This window comes from Stenella coeruleoalba (genome assembly GCF_951394435.1).
Source record: "Stenella coeruleoalba genome assembly, chromosome: 5".
Lineage (NCBI taxonomy): Eukaryota > Metazoa > Chordata > Mammalia > Artiodactyla > Delphinidae > Stenella > Stenella coeruleoalba.
In genome coordinates this window covers 110,126,620-110,145,944 of record NC_137150.1, presented here as the reverse complement: position 1 = coordinate 110,145,944, position 19,325 = coordinate 110,126,620, and the positions used below count along the sequence as shown (strand labels likewise).

General features: G+C 35.1%; 1 protein-coding gene across 1 annotated transcript in view; it reads right to left on the bottom strand.

Moving 5' to 3' along the window:
• The window catches only part of GBE1 (1,4-alpha-glucan branching enzyme 1), a 295,070-nt gene that overhangs the window by 11,297 nt on the left and 264,448 nt on the right, over nt 1–19,325 (bottom strand). The window contains exon 15 of the mRNA XM_079923113.1: nt 6,165–6,282. Within this exon, the coding sequence (XP_079779239.1) occupies nt 6,165–6,282 (118 nt within the window). The remainder of the gene's footprint in view (nt 1–6,164; nt 6,283–19,325) is intronic.

The following is a 19,325-nucleotide window of genomic DNA, read 5'->3' as shown; positions in this document are numbered from 1 at the left end:
GGACAACCTGGAAGAAATGGACAAATTCTTAGAAAGGTATAACCTTCCAAGACTGAACCAGGAAGAAATAGAAAATATGAACAGACCAATCACAAGTAATGAAATTGAAACTGTGATTAAAAATCTTCCAACAAACAAATGTCCAGAACCAGATGGCTTCACAGGTGAATTCTATCAAACATTTAGAGAAGAGCTAACACCCATCCTTCTCAAACTCTTCCAAAAAATTGCAGAGGAAGAAACACTCCCAAACTCATTCTATGAGGCCACCATCACCCTGATACCAAAGCCAGATCAAGATACTACAAAAAAAGAAAATTACAGACCAATATCACTGATGAGTATAGATGCAAAAATCCTCAACAAAATCCTAGCAAACAGAATCCAGCAACACATTAAAAGGATGATACACCATGATCAAGTGGGATTTATCCAAGGGATGCAAGGATTCTTCAATCTATGCAAATCAATCAATGTGATACACTATATTAACAAATCGAAGGAGAAAAACAATATGATCATCTCAATAGATGCAGAAAAAGCTTTTGACAAAATTTAACACCAATTTACGGTCAAAACTCCAGAAAGTGGGCATAGAGGGAACCTACCTCAACATAATAAAGGCTATATATGACAAACCCACAGCAAACACCATTCTCAATGGTGAAAAACTGAAAGCATTTCCTCTAAGATCAGGAAAGAGACAAGGATGTCCACTCTCACCACTATTATTCAACATAGTTTTGGAAGTCCTAGCCATGTGAATCAGAGAAAACAAAGAAATAAAAGGAATACAAAATGGAAAAGAAGAAGTAAAACTGTCACTCCTTTCAGATGACATGATACTATACATAGAAAATCCTAAAGATGCCACCAGAAAACTACTAGAGCTAATCAACGAATTTGGTAAAGTTGCAGGATATAAAACCAATGCACAGAAATCTCTTGCATTCCTAGACAGTAACAACAAAAGATCACAAAGAAAAATTCAGTAAACAATCCTACTCACCATTGCAACAGAAAGAATAAAATAGCTAGGAATAAACCTATCTAAGAAAGTAAAAGACCTGTACTCAGAAAAGTATGACACTGGTGAAAGAAATCAAAGATGACACAAACTGATGGAGAGATATACCATGTTCTTGGATTGGAAGAATCAATATTGTGAAAATGACTATACTACCCAAAGCAATCTACAGATTCAATGCAATCCCTATCAAATTACCAATGGCATTTTTTACAGAGCTAGAACAAAAAATCTTAAAATTTGAGTGGAGACACAAAAGACCCTGAATAGGCAAAGCAATCTTGAGAAAAAAAAAAAAAAATGGAGCTAGAGGAATCAGGTTTCCTGCCTTTATACTATACTACAAAGCTACAGTAATCAAGACAACATTGTACTGGCAGAAAAACAGAAATATAGATCAATGGAACAGGATAGAAAGCCCAGAGATTAACTCACACACCTATGGTCAACTAATCTATGAAAAAGGAGGCAAGGATATACAGTGGAGAAAAGACAGTCGCTTCCATAAGTGGTGCTGAGAAAACTGGACAGCTACAAGTAAAAGAATGAAATTAGAACACTCCCTAACACCATACACAAAAATAAACTCAAAATGGATTAAGGACTTAAGTGTAAAACCGGACACTATAAAACTCTTAGAGGAAAACATAGGAAGAACACTCTTTGACATAAATCACAGCAAGATCTTTTTTGACCCACCTCCTAGAATAATGGAAATAGAAACAAAAATAAACACATGGACCTAATGAAAGTTAAAAACTGTTGCACAGCAAAGGAAACCATAAACAAGACAACCCTCAGAATGGGAGAAAATATTTGCAAATGAATCAACGGACAAAGGATTAATCTCCAAAATATATAAACAACTCATGCAGCTCAATATTAAAAAAACAAACCACCCAATCCAAAAATGGGCAGAAGACCTGAACAGACATTTCTCCAAAGAAGATATACAGATGACTAAGAGGCACAAGAAAAGCTGTTCAACATCACTAATTATTAGAGAAATGCAAATCAAAACTACAATGAGGTATCACCTCACACTGGTTAGAATGGGCATCATCAGAAAATCTACAAACAATAAATGCTTGAGAGGGTGTGGAGAAAACGGAACCCTCTTGCACTGCTGGTGGGAATATAAATTGATACAGCCACTATGGAGAACAGATGGAGGTTCCTTAAAAAACTAAAAATAGAATTACCATATGACTCAGCAATCCCACTACCGGGCATATATCCTGAGAAAACCATAATTCAAAAAGACACATGCACCCCAATGTTTATTGCAGCACTATTTACAATAGCTAGGTCATGGAAGCAACCTAAATGTCCATTGACAGACAAATGGATAAAGAAGATGTGGTACATTGGTACAATGGAATATTACTCAGCCATAAAAAGTCACGAAATTGGATCATTTGTAGAGGTGTGGCTGGACCTAGAGACTGTCATACAGTGAAGTAAGTCAGAAAAAGAAAAGCAAATATTGTATATTAGCGCATATATGTGGAATCTAGAAAAATGGTACAGATGAACCTGTTTGCAAAGCAGAAATAGAGACACAGATGTAGAGAACAAATGTAAGGACACCAAGGGGGAAAAGCAGGGGGTAAGTGTTGGGGGGTGTGATGAACTCAGTGATTGGGATGGACATATATACACTTATATGTATAAAATAGATAACTAATAAGAACCTGCTGTATAGCACAGGTAACTCCACTTTGCTGTACAGTAGAAACTAGCACAACACTGGGAAACAACTATACCTCAATAAAAAAACATAAAAAAATTAAAGAATAAAATAAATGGAGTCATTCCTAAAGCATCAGTAGTTATCGAAAACAAGATGCTGCTGCTGAGAAGACAGGACCAATCTTTACCTTTTGACCGAGTTGGATCAGAATTCTATTATAGGCAGTGTTCTATTTCTCATGTGCTTGCAGTGCTGTATTCCTCTACCTCTTATGGAGACTTATCTGACCTTCTCCATTCCACCTGCTAATTTAGAACTGCACAGTCCATATTTGGAAGATCAATTCAATTAGTGCTTGAAAAGTAATCTCTTGACTGTTGCTGCCACTGGTTACTTGGCTTGTTTTAATTATATAGAATATCTTTGCTCTTAAAAAATCAAAAGGATGTCAAGATATTTTTTGCCCACCCTCAAAGGTTGCAAGCCCTCGCCTAAGATAATAATTTTTCCAAAATTGGGAGAATATCCTCAAAGCACCTAGTGTCTTGACACACTTAAAATACCTAAATAATTATTGAATAGCCACAACAATAGTAACTTTTGAATACATGTGCAGTACCATTTTGCAGCTTCCCCAAAGCTTGGCTGTGTTAATTAATTTAGGCCCCGCAAGAACCTCTTGCTGTAGGCAGGATGCTATTATTAATCCTCACTATGCAGACAGGGAAACCGAGTCACAAAAAGATCAAATTACTCAAGTTCTCATAGCTGGTAAATGATCCCAAATTCCCTGCCATGACATGTTGTGGTCTTTTTTACTATATTACCAGGCTTCCCTTCCCAATAGAGCCCTCTTTGGATACACGAACCTTTAGGAAAGTTGGCTATATAACATTTTTTTTGTGTGTGTTATGTGGGCCTCTCACTGTCGTGGCCTCTCTCGTTGCAGAACACAGGCTCCGGACGTGCCGGCCCAGCGGCCATGGCTCACGGGCCCAGCCGCTCCGCGGCATGTGGGATCCTCCCGGACCGGGGCACGAACCCGTGTCCCCTGCATCGGCAGGCGGACTCTCAACCACTGCGCCACCAGGGAAGCCCGGCTATATAACATTTTTGCTATCTGAAACTTTCAAAACCCTTTCAGTCTAGTTCAACTGGTTCAAGTTCAGCTTTATCACAAGTGGGTGCTACTTCTCCATGACTCCTCTTTATGAGCTGTCACCTTCCCTAACCCCTCAGGGGTCTCTAACTCTTTTGGTTATTTCAGAGCTTTAAGACCGTTTTCTTGTTCATGTCAGAAACTATTTGTATCAGTCTTATTTTACATGTCAAAACTGAATGTTCTGACAAACTACGGCAATCATTCTTTGGAGATAGAATCCACTAGCAGCTTTGAGCCCTCCCTCTTGAAAATACATATGAATCTAGATCTCTATCTAAGCCATATCAACATCATCAACACCCCACCTCAACACACACATAGGGTAACACCTAGGTTTCCTAAGGCTACTGACTTTCCTCAGAGCTGATAATCAACAACTTAATCTTGCTCATCCCTGCTCGTTTTATTTATTTTATGCCACTGTCTTTGACATATATAATATGGCAGCTTACAAAGTAAGGTGCTGGTACCACCCTAAGAGTTGGGGATATAGTAGAAAAATGGAGGAGCCAGGGGTACCAAACAGATTCTCATGCTTGACTTTTACCCAAACTTAAAAAAAAATGAGAGAATTTAACAGCAATAATAAAGCCATACATTTGTGGGATACATCCTGGCCTCACATAAGTGAAACAAATCTTTCCTTTTTTTTTCCTTCTTTTTCTTTATTGGAGTATAATTGCTTTACAATGTTGTGTTAGTTTCTGTCGCACGTTGAAGTGAATCAGCCATACGCATACATACATCCCCTCCCTCTTAGACCTCCCTCCCCCCCACCATCCCACCCAACGAGGCCATCACAGAGCACCAAGCTAAGCTCCCGATGCTATACAGCAGGTTCCCACTAGCTATCTATTTTATGCATGGTAGTGTATTTATGTCAAACCTTACCTCCCAATTCATCCACCCTCCCCTTACCCCCTCCGTGTCCACACGTCCATTCTCTATGTCTGCCTTTCTATTCCTGCCCTGCAAATAGGTTCATCTGTGCCATTTTTCTAGATTCCACATACATGCGTTAATATACGATATTTGTTTTTCTCTTTCTGACTTAAATCTTAATCCAAGACCTTTTATTGTGAAACAAACAAAAAAATGCAGATCTGAGACAGAGAGAAGAGGGAAGAGGAAGAAAGATAGATATATAACTAGTCAGGAAAAGGAAAACATACATAATGCAGATGTGGACTTGGCCATAAATTAAACGAAGAATTCCTCCAAATCTGCAGAGCTTCTAAATTCTACATTAATTTTTTTTTATTGATATAGTTGATTTATAATATTAGTTTCAGGTGTACAACATAGTGATTCAAAATTTTTATATATTATACTCCATTTATAGTTATTATAAAATATTGGCTATATTCTCTGTGCTGTACAATATATCCTTGCAGCTTATTTATTTTATACATAGTAGTTTGTACTTCTTAATCCCTCCCCCTATCCTGCTGTTACCCCCTTCCCTCCCCACACTGGTAACCACTAGTTTGTTCCGTATATCTGTGACTCTATTTCTGTTTTGTTATATTCATTTGTTTGTTTATTTTTCAGATTCCACATATAAGTGATAACAAATGGTATCTGTCTTTCTCTGTCTGACTTACTTCACCAAGCATAATACCCTCCAGGTCCATCCATATTGTTGCAAATGGCAAAATTTTATCTACATTTTTAAAATAAATTAAATTTAGTAGTCTAAAGCAATATTCTTTCATTGTGTCAACATCACAAAGTAAAAGTTAGTTAATATAATACAACACTCTCCTCAGTAATATAAGGAAACCAGAGAATTTTATAACTAGAATGAATTCAGTCATCAATAACTACATGAAAGAAAAAGATGTATATACAGATTCTTTTAAGGTGTTTTAAATTAAACTTCATTAGATAACCAATAATGTAGAAATCTGCTTAATGTAAAATATTACAGAGAAAGCAAGAACAGAAAGAAAGTAAATTGTATAAAAATAGAAATATTCATAACAGAAAACTAAAATGTGCCTTCCTTTTATTTTTTGAGAAATAATTTTTAATCCTATTAATATTCAAATTTCCTCAATTGTCAGCTAAATATTCTGTATTATTTGTTTTTCCAAAACCCAGTTCAGTCTAGCACCACACATTGCATCTATTTTTTTAGTGCAATCCTATTACCCTACTCTCTGCCTTGTCTCCAAGTTGCTTACTTGTTGAAGAGTTGTTTCCTTGGACAAAAACACATCATTTTGAAAATGCAGAATTAAATTTAAATGAAATGAAAATACCTTAAAAATCTTACTTACCAAAAGAGAATAAGGACAGTTGTTATGTTCAAAAGGTTTAGAAAAGAAATCGGTATTGTGGTCCAGTCTCTGGTGTCCTCCATATTCTGCTGCATCTGAATCTAGCACAATTTTGTACGTACAACTCTTAAGGAACCACAACGGTTTAGGAGTTGAATGAGACATTATAAAACATTTCTGAGACAGGACTTAAAAGTGAGTATTTTGAAAACTGTTTAATGATGATTTGTGCTATGTTCTCATTTCTTCTCTAAGATTTCTGAGTTTGAGTTTATCATGTTTGAAAGGGGCTTTATAGGCTATCTAGTCTGCACACCCGTGGGATCCTTGTTATCCTTTTATCACAGCTCGTCACATGATCATCCATACCTATTAACGAAGAATCTACTTTCCTCTTCATGTAACTAATTCCATTTGTTAGAAATTCTTCTCCATATTAAACAGAATTTTGATTTCTTGGGACTTTTTCTACCCAGAAAAGCCATAAAGAATAAGTTCAAAATACAGTAATTTTCAAATATTTAACAATAGCTATTTTGTCTCCATGTGTCCTCTGCATACATAACTAAATACTTACTAAATGTAATCCCAGAACCTTTGATCATTACTCATTTGATATGGCTTTTTACTATTTCCCTATCTCTGAATTCATTGCAGTTTGCCAGATCCTGGTTGATAAAGTGAGGAACACAGAAGAGAACTAAAGGTCCATGTGTGGCCTGAAGACCAAGTAGGCTCATTCTTTCCCCTTGGTTACAAGCAGCATGCTTCTATTCATGCACAAGATCATGCAAACATACTATCCATCATGCCACAGGTGGATTCATGTTGCAATCATGTGATCTGCTACAACTTAAACATCTGATTTTTCACAATGAGCTATTATGCATGTTAGCATTATTGTATTTATAACAAAATAAGAGCTATGGTTATTATGTTCAAACTTATGCTCAGAAAGTCTAGAAATGATACTTGATTAAAAAATCCACAAGTAAATATAAATGGGTACCTAGAAATTTAAGTTTCTTCTAGCCTAAGGAGGGAGACAGATAGGTGTCTAGGTGCTTTGTATTTTCTTTTCCTCGTATATAAATATTTAATCTCAGAAACATTTGTACCTTTTCATTACAGCTAAAGTTATCACATTAAAAGTACATGGGAAAAAAAAAAGTACATGTGGATAACAAACTATGACCATATTTTCATGCCTAGGGGACTTCTGTGTGGGTAAGAGATGCAGATGGACGCACCACAGGAACTTTTGCTGGGAGTGGTGGCGCCATTTCAGTCAATCCAGGTCAGCCTACTCTGATGCAAATTTAGACTAATACCGTAATCAGCATGTTACTGTGTTTAAAAGAGAGGGAGAGGGAGGAGGAGAAAGACTGAGTTCAAAAGGTGACTACTGGGCACAAGCTCATTCTAAAGTCACTCAGTAGAGCTGCACATGATTTGAGCATATGGATTTATTTAATGGGGAAATACACACAGTGAAAATAAATCATTAGGGGCATGGTAAATAAATGAAGCATTGTGGAATGAAAGGAACTACTAAAATAAAAGTTTAGTTTTGGTTCTTCATCCTAGTTCATTAAATACTTGCACAGTCTTCAAAAAGCATTAAACAAAAACAAAAAGAGTACAATACAGTTTAGAGAATAATGACCTAGAATCCTTTCTAAAACACTGGAAATACAGTATCAATTATTAAATTATTGGTTAACAGCATAGATTATTGGTAGTTGTGACTGAAGACAGCAAGTATACCATGAAAAGCACCGATTCCTAACCTGTGGGTTGATAATCACTGGTCATTGTGTTATAAGGGTCTCACAGAATGAGTAATTATGTTATTAAAAGGGACTGGGATGGATTCTATATGTACATTGTCTGAAGACTAAATTATGTTATTATACCCATTTGGTACTGTATTTCAAAGAATATGCACTTTTTTGATTAATGAGATATAAATTCATTTAAAAAAATCACAGAATTTGTAGTAAGTTTTTTGATATATTTTCTCAATCAAGGATACTGAAAGAACAATTGTTATATAAGAAGCAATTTTTTTTGACATTGAAAGGGGTCATCACACTGAAAATGGTTAGAATCTACTCACTTAATCTATAATTTATAGCCTTAAAGAAAAAGCTTACAAAAGCCATAAAGTTTCAAAATATCAGTTTAGACATATTTCTCTGATCTATAATTTAAAGAAAAAAATTCTGTTGTGGCCACTTTCGGAATTCCCCAGCCCTGTGTCTCTATTACCCAGGGAATACAGCCATGTCCTTTAGAAAACACATCCCTTAAACTCCAGAAATTCCAACAATTTAAAACACTAGATTAAAAGTAATGATTGTGAAAGAGCTTTATAATTGTAAATTACTACAACATACTACTCAAGTGTCAACTTAAAAAAATACACAATGTTAGAGTTGCTAGTTAAGTTTTATTTGGGGCAAAATGAGGACTGTAGTCTGGGAGACAGCACCCCAGATAGCTCTGAGAAACTGCTCCAAAGAGGCAGGGGGGAAGGTCAGTATATATATGGTTTCGGTGACGGGGGAGTACATGCAATCAAGCGCATATTTTTTACAGAAGTTTTCTACTAGTCTCGTGCAGGTTACTGCTAGTCACAGGAGCAGACGTCACGATGAAGGATTTTAGTGCTTTTCTATATATGAGGAGATACAAGAATTGGGCTCATAAAATTGCTCCTGAAAATATCTAACTATCTGAAGGCCTGATCTGCCAGTTTTTCCCAGAGCACAGAGTGCCTCATTTCTGCTCTCCACCCTGAACTCCTTTCAGGGGGTGTTGAAAGTCAGCAGATGCAGCAGCTCATGCTTTAATCCTTGTAGACGTAGATGGCAAGTGCCAATGGAAAATGCCAATTCATAGTTGACACAAAAATCAGGCAACCCCGTCTTTTAGGAACACTGCTTAACATAAACATTTTTAAAGAGGTTTTATGCGCAATTGGATTTTTGTTTTTCTCTTCTCTCACTTAGGCATTCCCTCACTCCCTATTTCTCATGTACATGTGAGCACACACAAACAGACACACAGATACACACATGCACATGACGTGGGACCCACACAGCACCAATATCCCTACAAAGCCCTGTCTTCCACTAAAGAACATCCCTCTGAAAATATAACTCAGAGCCAATTTACACTTAAACTACCTTCTTCATGTGGTTTCCAGTTCCACAGTGGATAAAACAAATTTAGCAGGACATCTCAACACCTTCACATCTCTTTAATTCATAGCTACCTCCCTACACCTAGCAGACTGCCTTCTCATAATAGCTTCTCAATACATCTTTCAAACTGATATTCAGGATGACAATTCTGATTCACCAAGAAAGGCCAAATTACATGTCTTATTTTTTATATTCGAGGGAAGTAGGAGAAATTATTTTCCCATTCACTTAATACACACAATGTAGGAGGCACTGTACAAGATATTAAAAAAAAATGACTAAGATGTGGTTTTAGTTCACATGCAACTCACAGCCTATTAAGGGGAGATTAGAAATGAATATGAATGTCTATAAATAAAACAGAAAGCAATATGCAATGAGAGGTAGAGCCAGGGAGGGAAGGTAGGATTGACAGTCTATAAACAAAAACTTTTAAAGGCTAGGCTAGACTGTTAAGATTTATTTTGTAATTAAGTATGAGAACATTGAAGGTTTGTGAGAAAGGTTATGACAATCAAAAAAATTAACCTGGGGCTTCCCTGGTGGCGCAGTGGTTGAGAGTCCGCCTGCCGATGCAGGGGACACGGGTTCGTGCCCCGGTCCGGGAAGATCCCACATGCCGCGGAGCGGCTAGGTCCGTGAGCCATGGCCGCTAAGCCTGCGCGTCCGGAGCCTGTGCTCCGCAATGGGAGAGGCCACAACAGTGAGAGGCACGTGTACCGCAAAAAAAAAAAAAAAAAAAAAAAAAAAATTAACCTGAAGGTTGAGGGTAGAATAGGATGAACAAAGGAAAGACTAAGTCAGAGAAACCAGCCAGGGACCTAACTGGTTCACGGATAGTAGTATGGCTAAACTTGGATAATGCAAATGGAGAGACATACATAAACCAATGAGATTTTGGATGTGCAACTAATGGTACTCAAATGTAAGGAAACTGATGCTCAATTTGGGGAAACACTTGGAAGGGGAGAATAGTTGTGCCCAAAGACACACAATAAGTTTAGTGGCAGAGCTGGGATGTAGACACAAGTCAAATTCAGATCTAATTACCCTACTCTCCTCAAGTGGATGCCTATTTTATGCCAAGAATCAGGCAAAGTGTTTTCGCAGGCAATTTCTTGTTTAATTCTAAATTTAGATTCTAAGCATAAAGAGGTTGGAATGAACATGACATGAAGAATAAAAACAAGGAAAATAGATAAAGTGATATCCATCTGAGTGTTTAATTAAATTTAAAAGATTGGTGTTAAAGGACTGTAATTCTTAACATTACTTAAGGAGTCTGGATATCTGAGGTTTATTGCATTTGTTCTAGATCAATTTCTTGTTTAGTTGGTTCATTTGGTCACTTGATTGGGGAACACAAAATTATTGAACTGAAAAAATGTACCTTGCTCAATTTGGGAAAATACAGCAGGGAAAGAATGATAGAATTTTTATAGAGATTTTCTTTTAAAAAAGGAGATCAAATAGATCCCTATCCATTTGGTCATCATTTTAAAATATTATTTCTTCTTATTTTAAATTCAAGAGCTTCCTAAGTATTTGATATATCTATCAACAGGTTGAAGTAGATAAGAAGTTTTAAGCATTATTTTATCATGTGTCCTTAAATTTGAACCAAGGAAGAGCCATGTTCTGAAGACCTGTACTAATAAGATTAAAGAACAGTGAAGACATGAAGACTCTTAAATTCAATGGCTCTTCAAATACTTCAAAAGTTGCTGTGTTTGCTCAGCCACTTGATAAAGTGTCTGTTCAAAGTATAAGGATTTTGATGTAAGAAGTACTATCGTTTAAATCATTCTGCACTATACTCACTTCACTCCTGCTGAAGAAACTAAGGACATTTATTGTAAGGTACAAACCCTGAGGTTTCAGACTGAGTGACAATAAAAGGGGTTCTCTAGTGACTAGGTGGCCATAAAGATGGCAAAGCTGGTAAGTTACCATATATCTTTAAATCTTAGACACCTTCAATTTTAAGATGAATTATTTAATACACCTCCAATAAAGAGAAAAATATCACTACCATGATAATCACTGTAAGATACATCCCAATTGAAGACATGTTAAAATGTGAAAAAAATGTACACTTAGAATATATGAATTTGGTACGTTATTTTTAGATCTGATTCTTTAATCAACCCACCCATAGTATTATGATTGCAATAACTTTTGGGAGTTAAGTGACCCCAGGAGAGAGAATCTGTATCAAAGGCAGAAAACAGTAGGTACGAAATTCTAAGGAACTGTGAACAAACATCTGGCAGTATAAGAACAGGTGGTAGAAAACAAAAATAATTTCATGTTTTTAACAGTCTAAAGATAACCACCCAGCACAGGACTTGCCTCAATGTTCTAACATAATGCTCCCCTTTCTATGTTTCATGAATTGAATTGTATTTATTGCCAGCCCTAATTCACAAAATCTTAGGTTATGGCTGTATAGCGTCTCAAATAGATCTGTCTCTCTATTTTATAAATATAGTTAAATTATACATCATTTATTGTCCTGAACTACAGAAATGGTCATAAATGACAACCTTTAGTTGCTCTCTCTGCTCTCTTTCCAAATATAGAAGTAGCAAAAACTTGTAATGTGTTGCTGTATGTTTTATGAATGTATGTGTGTTAGAGTGAGGCAGGTGTGTGTGTGTGTGTGTGTGTGTGTGTGTGTGTGTGTGTATCTGATTTAGGCATTTCTATCTTTAGCTCTGTCATCTAGAATATACGATGATTTAAAAATTCACCAATGGAAATGGAAATGATATTTTCATTATTTGTTTGAAACTATTATAGGGCGATGGACATTTATGAGTATATTACTTTCAATAGACAATATCCATTTAGTTTTTTGCTCTACCTAACTTTAAAAAAAAAACTCCCCCAATATTATACTATTTCTAAAATAAAATTAAAAGAGGGTAAAATAAAAATAAATAGGAAATTTACTACTGAATGTAGTCAAAGTATATTTTAAATATAATGAAAGGCAAGTGGAAATTCCCTTTAAGGGTACAATATATTTTTTAAAATTTTTATTAGTTTACATTAAAATTTTATTGTCCTTGAAAAAAGCAACAACTTCAACGCATGAGCTACACGTGCATTCAAGTTTGTGAACAATGTTTTCATTAAAAGTTTAAATGACAATCACATGTTTTAATTAAGTGAAAAACAAAAGTATATTTCTAGTATAATTTAGAATGTGCTTGTTTCATCAGTAGGTTTCTGATTTTAGCCTAAAAAATAAACTCCAACTCCTGCAAGCTTACTTCCTTAACTATACATTCTTAGAAATTGTACAATGCAGAATAACAATAAAGTAAACTCAAAGGATGAGGGGGTCAAATATAATCTACCATGTTAATTAACGGATTGCTATGCTTTTTGAAATGCATTTTCAAGCAAATTATTAGTTCATTCTTAGGCACCAAATTGAATAATATAAAATATTGAGCACTACATATTTCTCTATGCAAATAGAAATATTATTCTAAATACTTAACAGAATTCTTTGACTAACCTAATTAGGAACTTTTCTTTGTCCTAGAAGATTATATAACTTGAACTAAAAAATGTCACTGTTTCTCAGTAACTCAAGAAAGGAAAATAAGGAAAAAATATGCCCACACTTCTAGACTAACCTCCCTCTAAAACTGTTGGTCTTTGTCTGTGACATTAAAGATTATTACCCAAAGAACTTATAAATTCAATTATTTGATGAAGCAATAGCAATTATTTAGAACTGCAAAAGAAAAAACAACCAATTTTTATACATCTTTTAAACACATACTTTGTCATCAAAATGAGTTTTGACCATGCAGATGCAACATTTTTTACAAACATATTGTGCTTGTGCTTTTGAACTCAAAATAATTTTGACATAGGCTATAAAGAAACGTCTTCACCCAAACTTACTCTAATACATCCTTTAATAGAGTCCTATGCAATGTATATATAAATGGAAAATATAATTGGAACCTTCAAAGTTCCTGAAAAATAACGACAATTAGCGTAAGCATCATCTAAGCTATTTCATGCAGACAGACAAGAATAGGAGAAAGCATCCTAAAACAGTAAAATACAGTGGGTGCATGGCTTTGGGGTCCAACAATTGCATTCTAAACTCGATTCTGCCAATTACCAACTGTGTGTCTTCCAGCAAGTTACTGAATTTCCTGGAGGCTCAGTTTCTCACTGGTAAAATGGAGGTAATATATCAGAGGGTTGCTGCAAGGATTCACAGAAGCAATGTACATCAAGTGCTTAACACAGTGCCCAGTGCTGGGAAAAATGCTCAAGTTATTAGCTGCTCTTTATATTATTATTATAGACCCTGGACCATTTAAACTGCTGTCTAAAGTGATGAAAAATGTAAAAGTAGGTTGATTTACTTTCTTACTTTTTACGCCCAACTTGGCCTTTGCTTCCTTTGTGACCTTTTTTTCCATTCCTTTCTCCCATGTCTTTGTTCTCACTAGAATCTAAACACTTTTCCTGTTATTTAAACAAGCTGAACACTGAAGTTTGATTGGACAGTACATTGAACTATTTGAGGACTACACACTTTTTAAAATTTTATGATTTTTTTTTTTTTTCGGTACGTGGGCCTCTCACTGTTGTGGCCTCTCCCGTTGCGCAGCACAGGCTCTGGACGCGCAGGCTCAGCGGCCATGGCTCACTGCCCCAGCCGCTCCGCGGCATGTGGGATCTTCCCGGACCGGGGCACAAACCCGTGTCCCCTGCATCGGCAGGCGGACTCTCAACCACTGCGCCACCAGGGAAGCCCTAACATTTTATGGATTTTTAAAAATGCTCCTCATGCTTCTGAGAAAGATTGAGAAGCCTACTCTGAACATCCTAACTGAAAATTAAACACTTCCCCACACGCTCTTGCATTTGTCCTGATTTTTCAACACAGCATTATCAACTTTTATCATCCTATAAATTTAATTATTATATTTTCTCTCTTCCTTTAATTAAAATAAACCTCTATAAGAGAAATATGTCTTTCCCCATCCCCCCTCTTCCCCTCTACCTGGGACCTAGATTAGTACCTGGAATATTTATTGAGTGGATCTTCTTTTCATTATTTTCCTATGGTAGTATCCTCCTTGGGTTTTGATCTATGCATGCTCTTGCTAAACTTTAAGAAATAATTTAACACTACTTTAGTCATAAGAGAACAACCTTGATTTTCTTCCCTCATTTTATAGAGTTAATATTCCAGATCCGTACAATGTAACGTCTAACACAATCCCATTTCATTATCTATAAAGTTTTACTTGGACATTTTAAAAGATTTTTTTCCTTCTTTCTGGAACAGTCACAACAGTTAAACAGATGCATGTCAGCTTGAAGCAATTAATTCTCAAGTGAATAACTCTGATTGGTATGAGCCCTGGAGACAGACATTTTATATAATTCTTAGTTGAAGTGGATAAATGATTACATGTTTACTAAAGTCGACATATACTCAAAGACTTGTATTTTCAACTTGACTGCTTAGCCTTCTTTATACAGATGACTGAAGTTAAGCATTGAACATCAAAATGACTGTGAAAAATCATATATATATGATTTTATACATAATTTGGCAAGGCCAGGATATGCACTTAGGTATAATATTTTCTACACTCTACCACCATCTGCCAGTTAAAGTCTGCAAAGTAAATGAACATTAAAATACTTAAACATTTGAAAGCTTACTGTTTTAGTATTGGTAGTAGAAACATCCTTTTTCTTTATTTGAAGTCAAAATTTATTAGGAGTAATGGATAGTCTATATTCATCTTTCTCTTTTAACTTTTAAGACCAAATAGAAAATCTAATACTTTAGGGCTTACTCAGTGCTTCAGAAAGGTAAATGAGAAGGGGCTGAGCTAGCTTTCCTTGAGAAACTGTCAAGTAAAGCTTACAGGAGTATGTGTGTGTGTGTGTGTGTGTGTGTGTGTGTGTGTGTGTGTGCGTGCGCGCGCACATGCATCATTACTCCCAGTCATTCCTGAGCACTTCTGGGCACACAGTCAGTAACTATCAAAACTTTACCTAGGTTGATGATTGTGAGAAAAAAGATTCAAAGTAAACATTTCTCCACAGGCACCAAAAAAATTGAGTGAGAGAGCTTTAAACACACATACACATGTGATTGCTAATATATATTTTTTCCAGGGGTATAATAAATCTAGTATAGTAGTTTGCAATTATCTTGAAAACAATCATATTGGTTTAATCTTACTAGGTAGATGTGGAAAAGAATTACACAAGAAAAGAGTAAAGCTGCTAAGTTATTTCTGAAAAGTGCATTTTTGTACAATTCAAAACAAAATGAACCAATGTTTTGGCTATGATAGTCAAATATAAAGATGATTTACGTAATTGAAATGAGCAAAAATTCTGGCACATTTTGGATCAAATTCTATGTAGACTTAATTATTTATTTTTATAGTTATTTCACAAATGTTGAGTTTTATTTAGACTATCCAAATATTATTAAAATTCCAAAGTGATGTGACTACTATGGTCATAAAAGAGTTAACCAAATCCAGTAAGACAATTCTGTATATCCCTTAGGTAAGTTGTCTGAAGCTGTCAACAAACAAAATATCACCAGGAATAAATTTCCTACATTCAAAATTATTAAGGCAAGAAAAGGAAATATATACAATTAAATGAAAGAAAGCTGATGATAGCAGGACGCTTCTCTTTCACCTCTTTGTAAAGTGTTCTTTATTCTATGGGATTTTTAGTCCCCAGACTCTTTATCCTCTAACATCCTTCAGCACCTAGCATGACACTTTCTCAATCTGCACTTGAAGCTGAAATATACTTAGATTTATATCCTGGTTTAACAAATATTTGAGCAGTCATCTTTTTCCTTAGAAAATCATTTTATCCCTTTAAAGTGAATATGTTTATTTTAAAAATACTCCAGCTAAATTGATCTGTGTTTGTGTCAGAAACTAGGACAGTGTAACACTGCAAAAAATGACATTTAGTCAGAGACACCATTAACTTCTACAAAGAGAAGCAGAGAAAACAAATAAAATTATAAGTAGTTAGTGAGACACACTTTACTTATTTTAATGGTGTTTCTACAGGGCAATAAAAGGTGAATTATCTGGTGCCCAAGTAAAAAACTGTGCTGAACTTACAGGAACTAGACTTAAATCACATTTATTCACTTACTAAGAATATGATCTTGTGAAAGTTATAAATCTTTCTAATGCTTATATTTAATTTGAGGATAAAAATACTTGCCTGACCCCATCACTAAGATGATGTGAGGGCAAGATGAGTCAATATAAATAAAAGTATTCATACACTGTCAAGTGTTATGCAATTTAACTTTTGGTATTAATTTGGAAACCATCTCTAAAATACATCTGATCCAACCAATTCTATTTAATTGAATAGAACCAGGTCATGCTACAGTTCTTCTATCTTTCAAAAAGCTATGATTCCAGACTGCTCAGTATTTCCTAACAGTCATTAAACATCACAAAATTTCACTTAGTGAATAGGGGAAGACCATGGTAGAAGGGGCAATTAGGGATCATCTTCACAGAGCTACAGTTGAAGTTATGAGCATGTGTGAGTTCTTCAAGGGAAAAGAGCAAGAAAAAAGAATAAATGATTGGGTTTGGATCTGAGGGGAAAAAAGACAACACAAAGAGTGATTAGAGAAGAAAGGGAAATCAAGATAGTGGTGCAGCATGTGGAGAAAGTGGAGGTAAGGAAGAAAGGTGGGCCAATGGCACAAGAATGAGGAAAAGATATAGCAGGGAGCAGAAGACTTTACGACCATCACAGCTAACAGGTACTGAGCTTATAGTATGTGCTGGACACTGTTGCCAAGCCTTTTACATGCCATCAATTCATTTAATTCTGACAATAATTCTACAAGTAGGTGTTTTAAAAATGAGAAAACTAGGAAACAAAGAAATTACTTTCATGAGTAAGTGGAAGAGATGGAACTTGAACTCTCAGATGGTCTTATTCCAGAGCTAATGCTCTTAACCACTATCCTAGGAAAAAGAGCAAATTTCTCAATGTTTACAAATATAAGACCCAGAAATACCTACTGCCATACAAGTTACATGAGCCTTTGTGAGATAAGAATGTTAGGGTAAGAGAACAAACTGAAGAAAGGAATGTGTCAGAATCAGAAAAGAATGCTACCACAGAGAAACTTACTTTCCTTTTGTTTTCCTTAGGCTGAACAAAAAGGAAGAGCGTTAGAAGGGAAGGTAGTAGAGTGAAATTGACTATTTCCCTAAGTAATAAAGAGCTTATGGGGAAAAAATTACAGTAATGGTTATAATTTTACAGACAAAGAAAATAATCTTCTGTTTAAATTAATGTTCCTATCATAAATGTTAATTGTGTGCCAATAAAAGGTAATATGACTGCACTTAAGTTATATATTAAATAATTTTACTTAATAACATAATAAAGAATGCTTTCCTTATTCAACAGTTGGTATCATGTAACTACTGAAAGGATTAATTAGTTCCACAGATAAATTTCACAAATAAAATAGGGATTAATTAGGCATTTTGCCATCATTTAGGATAAGAGATACCACATTAATAGAATTAGAGATGGTTCTTACACATGGTTATAACTGAAACCACTGTTTCCAAGAACACATTGTTCATGGCTTTACTTTTTCCACTTTTCTCTGGAGAGACACAACTTTCTTTTGGTTGTAGCACCCATATATCCTTAAGAGCCCTTAAACATTTATAATGAACCAGTAATTAGATAATGGCTTAATTTTAAGAAATCTTCTGGAATATTCAGGTACCATTTTCAAATATAGATGAAACACTGAGCCCTCAATTTGACCCTGTGAGATTCTGTGAGAGTTAGAACAGCTTAACAGAAAATGATGAAAATAAAAATATCTCACTTATAGAAGATCCAAACAGCTTTCTCGTAGGCAGGAGATGTTCACTGAAAAAAAAAATAAAAGGGGGGGGGGTGGGCTAATTTCTACAGAGATGCAGAAGGAAAAAGTAATTTAACATTCAATATATTAGAAATTTATTTTAGATACTGAATGCTCTATTTTAAAAAAGCTGGCATCAGATATAAAGGTGATATGTATAATTTATTTTTCAAAATAAAAGAGAAAAATCTGTTCTGGACTAATTAAATAAAGGACAATTTAAAAAGAAAGTTTAGATATGAAATCTTTCAGGCCAGTGTTTTCATTGTGGATTTTTCCTTCCTCTACAGTTTGCAATGCTATTCCCTAGGAAAGGAAAAAGTTTACTAAATGAGACAGTGAATGTAAAGTGCTTGCAGCATGCAAAGCATATGTTTGTAAATAGATGGTAGGTCTTTATGAAAGTCTGTTCAGCAAGTATTCTGACAGCAGATTCCACAATTTTAAATTCTACAAAATCATGATGTATGTTATTGATAATATTTTATCAATTTTTCCTTTCTACCATTTAATTAAACATCTGCTCTAAGGGAAAAGCAATAGATTATAGAAATCTTTGTGTTTTAATTACTTAATTTTGAACAACTTTAAGGGCTCTTCCACCATTAGGAAACTGTATCCTCCATCTATCCAGCCATCCATCCATACATCCATCCATCCATCAATCAACAATTTAGCTTTATGTTTACCTAATATATTCCAAGTAAAGATATAATTGTTAATATAAGAAAGACAGTCTTACCATGTATCTTGGAGTCAATTGCCATATAATAGTACCTCTTTTCACAAATTGGTAAAAATACTTATGCTAGGAACAAATGTTTTCCTCCCATTAATGACACAACTAGTAGGTGAGAATGTCCTGTTTTTATAGCATACAATAATATTTCTGATTTCTGTTTTCTCCAGAAAGACAAGAAATAGAGGAGAGAAATCTTGACTGAGCTATTGTTAGATGAATTTCTGGAACAAGAGGAGACTATCACTGAGCAA